Source organism: Nymphaea colorata, chromosome 1, assembly GCF_008831285.2.
Source record: "Nymphaea colorata isolate Beijing-Zhang1983 chromosome 1, ASM883128v2, whole genome shotgun sequence".
Classification (NCBI taxonomy): domain Eukaryota; kingdom Viridiplantae; phylum Streptophyta; class Magnoliopsida; order Nymphaeales; family Nymphaeaceae; genus Nymphaea; species Nymphaea colorata.
Genome location: NC_045138.2, coordinates 1912269 through 1925074, shown reverse-complemented (window position 1 = coordinate 1925074; position 12806 = coordinate 1912269). Strand labels below are relative to the sequence as shown.

Sequence of the window (12806 nt, the reverse complement as noted above, 5' to 3'; positions counted from 1 at the left end):
TATGCACACTATGAAGAATATCCGGTCGTGTGATGGTCAAATAGACTAGATGACCAATAATTTTTCTGAAGAAATTAAGGTCGTCTAATAGTTGACCTTTTTCATCATCTACCTTTAGATGTTGTTCCATTGGTGTGTCACTTGGTTTGGCCCCACTATATCCAGCTTCATGAAGAGTGTCCATTATATATTTCTTTTGAGAAAGAAAAATTTCACGTTTTGATCTTGCAACTTCAATGCCCAAAAAATATTTAAGTTTTCCTAAATCTTTCAATTGAAATTTACCATTGATGATGGCCTTCAACTGATCAATGGCTTGTTGATTATCCCCTGCAATAATAATGTCGTCAACATATACCACGATAAAAATACTGCCATTCTTGTTGACCTTAGAGAACAAGGAGTAATCTGCCTTAGATTGAGAAAAATCAAGGTGTTGAAGGAACTCAGTGAGTTTAAAAAACCAATTCCGAGATGACTGTTTCAACCCATAAAGAGATTTCTTTAGTCGACAGACAATGTTCTCCCCTTGTCGGGTAAAACCAGGTGGAAGAGACATATAGACTTCTTCTTGCAAATCTTCATGAAAAATGCATTATTGACGTCGACGTGGTAAAGGGACCACCCTTTAATAGTAGCAATGGATAGAAGGTATCAAATAGTTGTAATTTTGGCAACGGGAGAAAAAGTCTCGGTGTAGTCGATACCTTCAGTTTGTGTATATCCTTTAGCAACGAGTCGCGCCTTATAGTTGTCAACAGATCCGTTGCTTTATACTTGATTTTGTAAACCCAGCGACAACCAATGGGTTTTTTGCCTGGTGGAAGAGAAGTGATTTCCCAAGTACAGTTTGCCTCTAACGCTTGAAGCTCAGCATCCATAGCATCTCTCCATTCCTGATATTGTATTGCCTCATTGAAAGAAGACGGTTCTCGGTTGTTGAGAATAGTAGTTAAAAAGGCTTGGTGACACTGAGAGAAATTATCAAGATGAAGAAAATGGTGCATTGGGTGATGTGTTAGTGTTGTAGGGTTAGTACCATTACCCGAATTAAAGGATTTGAGCGAGGTAGAGTAGAAGCACCGATAGTCTTGTAGATGAGATGGTACCATACGCTGCCGAGTAGAACGCCTTAATGGTAGGTGACTAACAATGGTATCGTTGGGGGCAGGTTGTGGCATAGTGGGTGGTGGAGGTTCATGTGGTGAGGTTGACAGAGAGTGTTCATGTGACAATATGGTGGTAGTTTCGTGAGATATGGAATCAGGACTAGGAACCATGTACTCATATTCAAGAGATTCACGTGTAGGGAGAGGTAACACAAGCCGACTATCACTATCTTTGATGCGAGAAAAAGGAAACTCATGTTCTTCAAAATGAACGTCACGACTTGTAAAGACTTCATGTGTTTCAAAATCATAAAGTTTATAAGCACTTTGCCCAAACGGATATCCAATAAGGACACATTTTCGCGAACGAGCGTCAAATTTATGACGTTTTGAAATATTATATGCATAACATAGACATCCGAATGTCTGAATATGATTATAAGTTGGACGTTTGCCATGAAGAATTTCGAAAGGAGTTTTGTCCTTTAATGGTTTTGTAGACAAACGGTTTAATAAATATGCTGCAGTCAAGACACAATCTCCCCAAAATTTCAAAGGAAGTTTAGCTTGATATTCAAGAGATTCACGTGTAGGGAGAGGTAACACAAGCCGACTATCACTATCTTTGATGCGAGAAAAAGGAAACTCATGTTCTTCAAAATGAACGTCACGACTTGTAAAGACTTCATGTGTTTCAAGATCATAAAGTTTATAAGCACTTTGTCCAAACGGATATCCAATAAGGACACATTTTTGCGAACGAGCGTCAAATTTATGACGTTTTGAAATATTATATGCATAACATAAACATCCGAATGTCTGAATATGATTATAAGTTGGACGTTTGCCATGAAGAATTTCGAAAGGAGTTTTGTCCTTTAATGGTTTTGTGGGCGAACGGTTTAATAAATATGCTGCAGTCAAGACACAATCTCCCCAAAATTTCAAAGGAAGTTTAGCTTGAAACCTAAGGGCGCGAGCTATGTTGAGGAGATCCTTATGCTTTTGCTCGACAACTCCATTTTGTTGTGGGGTGCCGACACAAGAGTGTTGTCTTTCTATGCCCTTGGTTTGTAAAAATTGGGTCATATCATTGGAAAAAAATTCTAGGCTATTGTCACTATGAAGCTTTTTTATCCTTGTGTGAAACTGATTTTCCACCATACAAATAAAATTTTGAATTACAAAAAAGGTTTCATGTTTGTAACGCATCAAATATACCCATGTGGATCTAGAAAAATCATCGACAATAGTTAAAAAATAATGTGCACCAGAAAGTGACTCCGTTTGATAGCCTCCCCAAATATCACAATGAATCAATTGAAAACATCTGGTAGTAGAGATTGAACTATTGGGAAATGGTAAACGAGATTGTTTGGCAAGACGACAAATTGAACAATGTTCATCAACATGAGACAAATCAAGAGAACTAAATAAAGTTTTGAGTCTATAGAATGAAGGATGACCAAGACAGTAGTGCCATAAGGTTGAAGAATCCGACATCACATGTGCAGCGGCTGGTTTCTCAATCTCCAAAACATATAGGCCATTCTCCAATTTACCCCGCCCAATCATCCTCTTCGAGTGACGGTCCTGAACAATGCAACAAGAATCATTAAAAATAACATCACAATTATTTTCAGTGACAAGTTTAGGGACTGAAACAAGATTAAATGAAAAGGTTGAGACACAAAGAACATTGGACAACGTGAGAAATGGATTTAATCGAACCTGTCCTCTATGAGTGACAGGTGTGGTTGATCCATTTGGCATTTTAATAGGGTTACAATCAGCTGAAATAGGAAAAGAGAGAATAGAAATGGAGTTTGCCATATGATGGGTGGCTCCGGTATCTATAATCCACTTTGGTGAATAAACAGAACAAGCTATAGGCTGGAGTATCATACCTGCAATGTTAACTTTGAGAGTTTGTGTGTTTAAGAAATCCATGAATTGACGGTACAAATCTGGAGTGAAGTTGACGCCACCGGTTGGAGATTTTGATGGTGAATGAGTGGGTAATAAAGCATCAGAAGTTGAAGAGTTTACCTTAGGCTGCTGGCTTTGAGAATTAGAGACGCCCCTCTTAGGAAAACCATGGATGTGATAGCGGCGGGCCTTAGTGTGCCCCATTCTTCCACAATGCTCACATTGCATACGTGGTTTGCCTTTAAACTTAACGTTAAAGTCCCTATCATTTTTCGTCGTTGAATGGCTGCAGCAGAAATACTTTCAGATGGTAGAGAAACGTGGACTTCTCGTTGATGCTCTTCTTGAACAAGCAAAGAATAAGCACGTGGAATAGAAGGCGTTGGCTCCATAAGAAGAATTTGGCTGCGAATAGCACTGTAGCTTTCATTGAGCCCCATTAAAAATTCAAGCAAACGTTGTTGTTCATATATCTCCTTAACTTATCGCATGGCACCACAATCACATGTAGGCAAAATAACATATGAATCATACTCATCCCATAGAGATTTAAGTTGAGTATAATAAACACCAATGGAGGACTGCAATTGTTTGCAGTTAATAATCTGCATTTGTATATGATAAAGTCTAGGAGCATTGGACTGAGAAAACCGAATTTTAAGCTCAGTCCAAACATGCGCTGTGTTGTTAGCATAAACCATTATTGACGACAAGGTTTTATGAAGAGAATTCAGCAGCCAAGACAAAACCATATTGTTGCATCGCTCCCAAGAAACAACAAGAGATTTAGGAGATGTTGGTTTAGGAATAGAACCATCGACAAAACCAAGTTTGTTCTTAGCTGCCAAAGCCATTGTCATAGCACGACGCCAAACTTCATAGTTTTCTCCAGTTAAGGGTTGGGAAACAAGAACTGTACCAGGATTGTCTGAATGATGGAGATAAAAGGGATTGTCTTCGTCATATGCGTGTTGAGATGACACTCCTTCGTCCACACCGGCCGGACTCTGCTTCTGGTCCATTAGCTCAGATTAGAGAGGTACTCAGATCTGTTCGCGTCCCCCTCGATCGGTGGCCTGCCTGTGGCTGGAATGGCCTGTTCAGTTTCTAAGGGGATCTTCTCCTCTGTCGCCTGAAATTGGGCGTTTTTCCAAAATCGGAGAGAAAAAACGAGGCAGAGAGGAGGAAGCAGAGGCGATTCTGTTGTCTTGTAATGAGGTCGGCTGAAGCAAGGACGCAGCAACAGCCGTTAAAAACGTCTCACCCAAAACAGGGGAAATAAGGGTCGCCCAAAAACAGGGGAAAAAGGGACAAGCGGCCGGAAAAATTGCGATTCCGGCCAGCACCGGTGTCGGAATCGGTCGAGCAACGGACCGTTGGAAGCACAACAGAGAGACGATGATTCCTGTTCAGTCTCAGGGTGAGAGATGGTCAGTGGAAATAACGGCAAATTTCTGAAGTTGGCAGGCAGTGGTTTGTGAAGAAGAAAAACAATGCAGGGAAGGCGGCCAGAAATCTGGAGTTTCCGACCGACTCAGGCGTCGGTTCCGGTCGAGCTTGGGCTCGTTGGAACCAGAACGAACAGAGGGTGCTGCTTGAGCACTATGGAGGCCAACGGTTGCCGGCATCGGTGGTGGTAAACAGAAGAACAGGGGCTGCGCGCAGGATTTCTGTTGAACAGAAGGGTTTCTGCTGCAAGGAAACACCAGCAAGACTTCCGTTGCAGAATCCTCTGGTGCTGCGGAAGATCAAGCACGAGCAGATGCTGCCCGCGCTTGCCCCGGTCGACTTCGACCAGGCTCTGATACCATGATAAACAATGGGCGCAAGAAAACTAAAAATTGATTAATTGTATGGTAATCAAAATACAATATTTATACAAGAGTGAGCATAACGTCCAAGCATTATCTCATCCTCATAAAAAGGAAAGAAAAGAGGGATTTTACAACGGTGAAATCTTTGGAGAGATTCAACTTGCCTATATCGACTAGATTTGCATAACATTTAACAAGGTGAGCATCGACATAGGTGAGCATCTTCCTCTTCCCCGTCTTCCTCTCTATCTCCCTCTTTGTTGCCCTCTTCCACAGGTGAGCATCGACACAGGTGAGCATCTGTTTTCCCCTCGCTGGAGCCCTCTCTATCTGCACCTCTCTTCCTCCCGCACTCCTCACTCGCCCTCTCTTCCTCTCGCGTTCAGTCCCCTCACCATTGCTCTCCATTTCCCCCAAATCGTGTCCCTTTCTCCCGCACTCTCTCCCTCTCCCTACCGCCCTCTCTCGTTACCGGTGCGGTTTGGGTGCGAGCTCATGAGTAGGTGCGGTTTAGGTGCGAATCTGGGTTGCACCAGCACCCGCGTCGTGTCGACGTGGGTGTGGGTCCATTTCTGCCGCACCCTGGTGACATAGTATCTATGCAGGTTCCACTAATAGTGGAACATGCATAGATACGATTTCAAAACACAGTAAGCTTTTTTTGCTGGTCTTGGTTCATACTTTTAAGGCACACTCTTATTTCTAGACCTGCACTACAAGTTCAGAGCTCGATAGGGAAAAAAGTTATTTTCCTGCTCAAAGGCATAGTCAGTAGGGAAACATAATAAAAAAGAGTGAGGTGGTTCCATGTCCATGAAAAAAAAAATTATCTTCTGGAATTTTCTGTGCACAGAATAAGGAATCCTAAAACAAAAAGCTGTCAAATGGCACCATTGAATATGTCCATGAACTTGCCACTAAATTCCACCAGATTCGACCAAAACATCTTTCTCACACTCCCTTATGTCTAAGCTAGCCAAATGACATTTTTCTTAAGATAGTTCTCTCACTCATTTGCATGATTTGTAGCATGATTGAGCTCAACGAGGACTGTTCAATACGCTTTCATCTATGTGCATAACAAAACCATTAAATTGTTCGATGAAATGTCAGTCTTGGGACTGTTCAATACGCTTTCATCTATGTGCACAGCATAACCATTAAATTGTTTGATAAAATGTCAGTCTCTTCCTTTTTCTTTTCGGTAGAAATGTTTATATCTTGGAGTATGCAGAAGATTGTTCACGCTTGATAGAAAATTACTTTAGATGATACGTTATTTCTTTGATGAGCTATTTTCACCTTCTAATATTAAATTAATATGCAAAATGCTCAACTTTTATGGTAAGCAACTAGATGGCCCAAATCGAGTTTACAAGGTGAACGGAAATGATGAGCAGATTCTTGATGGCAACTGTACAAAGTACTATTAGATAGAAAGAAAGAGTATAGGAATGGGGAGACCACTATTTAGAGTATAGGGAAACAGCTAGAAGGTTGTTTATATTTATGCATGCAATTATGAAGAGTTGATAATTCATGAACAATGTAATTGCTTTTATATAAATAGCAAATATATATATATAGCACTTCCTTTGAGTAATCTTATAATGGAACAAGAGACTCCAAAAAACAAACATTGGACAGGACAAACAAGACAAACAATATAAATAAAGAAAAAACAAATGCTGAATATAAGGAACATGGTGTTTGTTCTTAAAACTGTCAAACAATAGACAGAGAACAACATTGACAACAACATCGACAGGATGGACAGAACAGTAGTGTGATAGACAGGACGTCTTGTCTATTCTATCTTATGATACATCTATCAAACGACCTCTAAGGAAGCACCCTCCCACCGGCCCTAATATATGTTGGGGATTATGTGTTTGAGACAGTCGACATTTGAATCTTTGTAAGAGGCATCGACCATCTTACGTAGCAAAGTTGAGATTTCTTTCCAAGCCTCTTTGCTTACATCAATCTTGTGATAAATGCAATCTATACCCATTGCAAAAGCATTTCCACAAGCACTCATTATTTTCAAGTTATTCGCACACTCTTGAGTCCATTTAGGCTTACAGTGAAGGAATTATCACTGAGCAGCACGGGCCGAAGAAAGTAAGCCCGTGACAACCGGTATCAGAGCTAAGTTTGATCATCTATCACAGTGGGGTGTGAAGAGCTAAGTCGGTGTTGAGCTATCCCACGGTTGGCTGCTATCTGTAGCAGCATGGCTGCAGACGAAACAAATTCAATAGCGAAGGTAGTACAGACTCGTGAACAGAAGAAATATGTGACGAGTGGGACCAATGGAGGAATGGAAGCTCAATGGACAAATTCCAAATATGCTACTTTCATTTCAACCTCAAAAGAGTGCCCTGCAGAAAAGACGGTGGAGATGTTCGTAAAGAACATAGTAAAGTATTGCGGCGTGCTGAAAAGCATTGTCAGTGGCTGTAATGCTCGCTTCACAGACAAGTTTTAGCGTGGAATATTTCGATTGTTGGGCTCGAACTCTTTGTTTTGAACAAGCTCTCGTGTATAGATAAATGGCCAGACTGAGCACATTATTATTAGAGCTACAAATACTTAGGGCACTTTGTGAACGTGAAATTGAAAAAATTTCGTGAAATTGTTAGATGTAGCTCAATTCTACTGCAACTTACAAAAAATGAGTCTTCAGATCCTAGTTTTTTCGAGATAGCTATTGAACAACAGCCATTGATCCACACATCCTTGCTGCCCAAGAAAGAGAAGGTCAATTTTTTCCTACAAGTTTGTCATAGATGGACAGAAGCACATGGAGTTAGCAAGAACATTCTTACACAAAGCGACCAAAAAGCTGAATAAGTGGTCTGACAAGAAGCGGCGACATGTAGAGTTCAAAATCATAGACCAGGTCCTCGTTAAGTTGTACCCATACCGTATGGAGACACTCTGTCCCGACACGAAAGTACGAATGACATCTCATAATAATAAAAAAGATCAGGAAATTGGTGTACAAGTTAGATATACTACCAAACTTTAAAGTATATTTGGTGTTCCATATGTACAATCTGAAGCCTTTCTATGTCGATAGAGAAGACCTGGAGAGGAGCAGGCTGCAGCGAGAGCTGACCCTATAAAGAGCGTCATCATCAACGAAACGAACAATGGACCGACAGGGGGAGCCAATCCTACAAAAAGCAACCATCAACGAAGCGAACGATGGACCAACAGATGGAGCATATTCTTCGACACAAAATCCGCTATCTTGGAGAGCCCAAAAGGTATTTGATGAAGTGAGTTGGCGAAGAGCAGCCGACATGGGAGTATGCCTTCAGGTTGAAGCAACGACACCCAAAGGACGTCTTGACCTACCATGCAACAATTGGTGCAGAGGACAACACATGTTTTGAAGGGGTGAGCATGTTCTCGTATGCAAAAAACTGTTTTGCTTACTTTCCTTTTTGCTTATAATCTAAGTTGTTCTTTGTTTGTTTTCGGGAGCGGCTAATCAAAGAAAAGGAAAGGTTTATGCTTTTGTTTACCTGTAACCGGTCCCAAGATATATACTAGATTTTGTCTTTGGGGTGAACATTTTAATTCTTGTAAGAGGCATAGTTTACATCGCTCTTGTAATAAAAATAATCTAAGGCCATTGCAAGAACATCCTTCCATTTCTTTGCAATTTTTTATTTTTGTTTGCACTGCTATTTTTAAGTTATCCATACACTCTTGAGTCCCTTTAAGCATAAGACGAAGAAGATATCGCCGGGCCACACAGGTCTAAGAAAATGATCCCGTGAGACACTGATAATGACATTGACAATGTTAGAACTTTTTAGTTCATACAGATTTATTTAAATAAGCTTCACAAGACTAACCGACAAAGGACCAAACAAGTGGCCTTTATTTTAGGTCCGTATCTAAAAGATCCATTAACAAAGCTAGAGACACACTATAACCAAATGTACCAGTACCATGACCATGCAAATGCGGAGGAGTATCTTCTCCCCATCACCATCAGCACTGATATTCTTTGCGGTGGACAGCCATGGCCGCTCACTTCGAGACCCACAGAAAATGGTTGGGAGGAAGGAAATGGCAGATGGATGCGGTCCCAGGCTCTACTCCTAGCACCTTAAAGCTGGCATGTCTGGGGTCCCAGTGCGATGTATCGTCATGGCACACAACCGCTGCGTCCACTCTGCTCCCACCTTCTTCCGCCATTAATGGAACAACGAAGCTCTTGGTGTCCATGGTCTTGTGACAGTAGAAGACTGCGTAAGGATATGACATGAGGTGGCACGCCACTGCGACTTGGGACTCCATCTTCACGATCCCAGGCCGAACCACATACGACTGGTCAAGCTGCTGCTCGGTCTTGTTCTCTTGGTGAACCAAGGTGGAGAGGACGCGGAGGTTGTTGGTTCCGAGCTGGGTGGTGGCGAAGTCGACCATGGACTCCAGCGAGGTGGCGCAGAACCTCGTCTCCCCTTTAATGGCGGGCGACTCGCACAGGTCGAGGGTCACTTTCATGGCAGATGCTTGGGGGGAGTGTGGGCTCAGGGAGAAGCGTCGGAGGATGGTGGGGAAGGAGGAGGTTGAGAAAGGCAGTGCTTCTGCTGCCTGGCGTGGGAGGAAGGTCGGCAGCTTCTGTTCCGAGTTGATATTAGCCGCGAGAAAACTTATGTCCATGGTCATGCTCGGCTTTAGATCCTTCTCCAACAAGAAGAGGCCTTTGGGAGGACGACAAATAATTATATAATTGATCAAGCATATCCCGGAGTCTACGACCCACTTGCCTCCATAACGAGGTCTAGTATCTGCAGTTCATATTTCACAATTTGAAGAAGGATAAGAATTTGATCTGGCCCATATATATATATATATATATATATATATATATATATATATATATATATAGCTTAAAGTGGGAGAAAAGAAAAACTATGCAGTCGAAAGTATTCGGCAATACAATTAGCTCTCGGGATCAACCAAGTACCTTCAGGCAATAAGGACTGAAGGGCATCTGGCATGAAAGTATTCGGCAATACACTCTTCCAGTAGCTCGAGGGACTGAAAGCCGAACCAATACTCGTCTCAGCAAACTGCAGCACATGCATCACAAAATTAGGCAGCAAATCAAGAAGAATGTGGAAGGACATTTTTAATCCATAAGTTAAATATATGGCCATCAGCATGAGAAGCTACTTCATGTCCCCAGTTTAAAATTTTGTCAGCATGAACAAGGAAAGATACATGAGAATTTCTTAACAAATTCTGCAAGACAAAATTCTCTATCCCAACAAGGTACTTGATATATATATATATATATATTGCACACCCTACACGCACACAAATGGACTTGAAATGTCGAAAATGCTGGAAGGAAAAGAAAAAAAAAAAAAAGGAAAATCTGACTTCATCATGAGTTGACAAAATGAAGACTCTGTAAGGCTGGATGAAAGTAGACGACGTAGTCGAAGGTTCAGTTTTATGACCAATATTAAAGGAATACAAAGATGTTTCTTGCAGATCTATTCAAGCTCAGCGGGCCATAATTGGAATCAGAAAATTTTTATCAGTTTCTGGTACAGTCTTCCTCATCCACATCATATGAGCTTTAAAAAAGTGCATATAAGCTGCCACACTATTGTAAGAGTGAGAGAGAGAGAGAGAGAGAGAGAGAGAGAGAGAGAAGGGCCGGGGATGTTGGGGGGTGGGGAAGGAGAGAACCACAAACCCTGTCGTCCTAAAACTCCGGAGGATTACACCCTTAATCCATACTCTTAAGACCAACCAAAGCATAATACCCATAAGAGTTGAACATGAAAAGTGCTGTTTACATGCCACATGTTCAAGAAAGAATGCGAGAGAGAGGTCGCTGCGAGAGAATTACTTGTGCGACGAGGAGGAAAAGGAGTATGAGCTTGGACATGATTATGATTATGAAGCTTTTCAAGATCACAGAACAGAGCTTGATCTGATGCTGAGATGTGAAGGTAAAAGGGAGCTCTCCCTCTTTAAATAGAGTTTTGATATAGCAGCACGACAAACACAAGTTGCTCCAAAGATAAGCGTGGTGTCCCCACACTGCTTCTCATAACATGAAAAAGGCAAACACCATCAATCATGGCGGCGGCCGCCTCCAAGTGTTCGGAAAATTTTGTTGGTGTTCGGCAATATTCTAAATCCATGGAGCAAATTGATACTCAAAAGCTACCTGTATACGTAAGTTATGATGGCCTTTGGAACATTGTGTGGCCAAGTAAGTGGGAGAAGAGGAAGTTTTTATTATATTTTTATATATTTTTTCACTTCTCAGTATTCAATATATTAAATTTATATATTTTATTTTATTTTTTTAATTAAAGTCAAGCCCAGGCCTTGAGCAGCCCAGCCCAATGCTCAGCCCTATATGCAGACCTGTGAGAGTGGGCAATCTCCTTTGTAAATTGCTATTGAATCTGATACAGCTAAAAAAAACTTATCCCCAACAAAAACCCGGTTGAACCCCTAGGATGGATCGTCTCACTCTCGGACCCAGAGCCACAACTCTTCAAACAACCTGAGCCCTTGCCAGCACCATTGAATCCATATTTGGACCCCGCACAGTTTGATTGGGCTTGAGACCTATGGACGAGATCCGCCCACGTTTCGTCTTGTCCTAAAATAAGATCCCAGTTTGGATTTCAGATCGCCTTTCTGCTAAACTAACTTGTGAAATCCAGGCTCAGATTCGTCTGAGAAGCTGCTATATCAAAACTAGGTCTAGATCCTATCAACTTGATGCACAACACTGTAGTTGACAGGTGTCATGCTTCTTACGTCACAATGCAGCCATAAACCCTGAAAGAGGAGGAGACTATGGCCTACTCCCAGATTCCAAAAAAGATTGTTTCCGAATAAATTAATGGTAATTTCTCTTCTCTATCAAGGGCACCTTAGTGCGTCCATTTTTACACCGATCAGGTAAGTGTGTTTTAGACGCACCAAAGAAACTAAAATGCATGTCTCAAAGTGATGATGAAAATCAAAAATTAAATTGAACTAGTTAGGTGTTCTCCGGTTGCTTACTTTCCTTTTTGCTTATAATGTCTTTGGTTTATGCTTTTGTTTACCTGTAATGGAGTACGCTCCCACCAGCCCCAGTGGGGTTCGGCATTTGAATTTTTGTAAGAGGTTTCGGTTATCCTATGTAAGTAAAGTTGAAATTTCTTTCCAAACATCTTTGCTTGCATCGCTTTTGGGATAAATGCAATCGATGTCAATTGCAAGAGCATCTTTCCATTTCCTTGCGATCTTTGATTCCTAAGTGCACTCATTATTCTCAACTCATCTGCACACTCTTGAGCACCTTTAGGCTTAAGGTGAAGGAGCTATTGTCAGGCCACACCGGACGAAAAAAGTGTGCCCATGACATAGGCTGTCGATTCAATGATTGATCAGCTGAATCAACTATGAATAAAAATATTATTATTGTTACAATTATTATTATTATTGTATAGCAACTTTAAAGTTATTCCAAGAGCAAGAAATAATCAATAATTTATTACATTTGGCGCTATTTTATTGGCCGATGAGTCGAATCGATTCCAGTCGTCCTAAATTTAAGTTTGATTTTTACAACACTAGCTTCAATTATTTGTTTGTCATGACATGCTAATTAGCTGCTCCATTGTGCATTTGGAAATAGGATTGCTGGTTAATATTTGATGTCTCCATAAGATTTTATGAGCATTAACAATATTAAAATATATCAAATTCCTAAAAAAATCTATGACAAAATCTCTCTTTCTCTCTCTCTCTCTCTCTCTCTCTCTCTCTCTATATATATATATATATATATATATATATATATATATATAAGAGATTATTGGTGGACCGTGGATGGCTTATCTTGTTTACACCTTGTGGCTCTATCACTAACACAAAGATGCAGGAGAATGAATGGACTTGAAAC

At 41.0% G+C, this 12806-nt stretch overlaps 1 protein-coding gene across 1 annotated transcript; it reads right to left on the bottom strand.

The window, feature by feature from the left end:
• Window positions 1-8627: 8627 nt before the first annotated feature.
• LOC116245049 (BURP domain-containing protein 5-like) lies at window positions 8628-10863 on the bottom strand. The gene is made up of 3 exons (XM_031616970.2): window positions 10743-10863; window positions 9846-9951; window positions 8628-9666 (listed from the first exon to the last, which is right to left on the bottom strand). The coding sequence occupies exons 1-3, from the start codon at window positions 10779-10781 to the stop codon at window positions 8903-8905; spliced, it is 909 nt and encodes a 302-aa protein (XP_031472830.1). The 5' UTR covers window positions 10782-10863; the 3' UTR covers window positions 8628-8902.
• Between the last annotated feature and the right edge of the window lie 1943 nt (window positions 10864-12806).

What these genes read in the sequence shown, in the direction of transcription:
- LOC116245049 (XM_031616970.2), bottom strand. Translation starts at nt 10,781, where the DNA reads ATGTCCAAGCTCATACTCCTTTTCCTCCTCGTCGCACAA. An exon ending in TTTTCCTCCTCGTCGCACAA is followed by an intron (nt 9,952 to 10,742) that starts GTAATTCTCTCG and finishes CATGTGCTGCAG; the next exon opens with TTTGCTGAGACGAGTATTGG. An exon ending in TCAGTCCTTATTGCCTGAAG is followed by an intron (nt 9,667 to 9,845) that starts GTACTTGGTTGA and finishes TATGAACTGCAG; the next exon opens with ATACTAGACCTCGTTATGGA.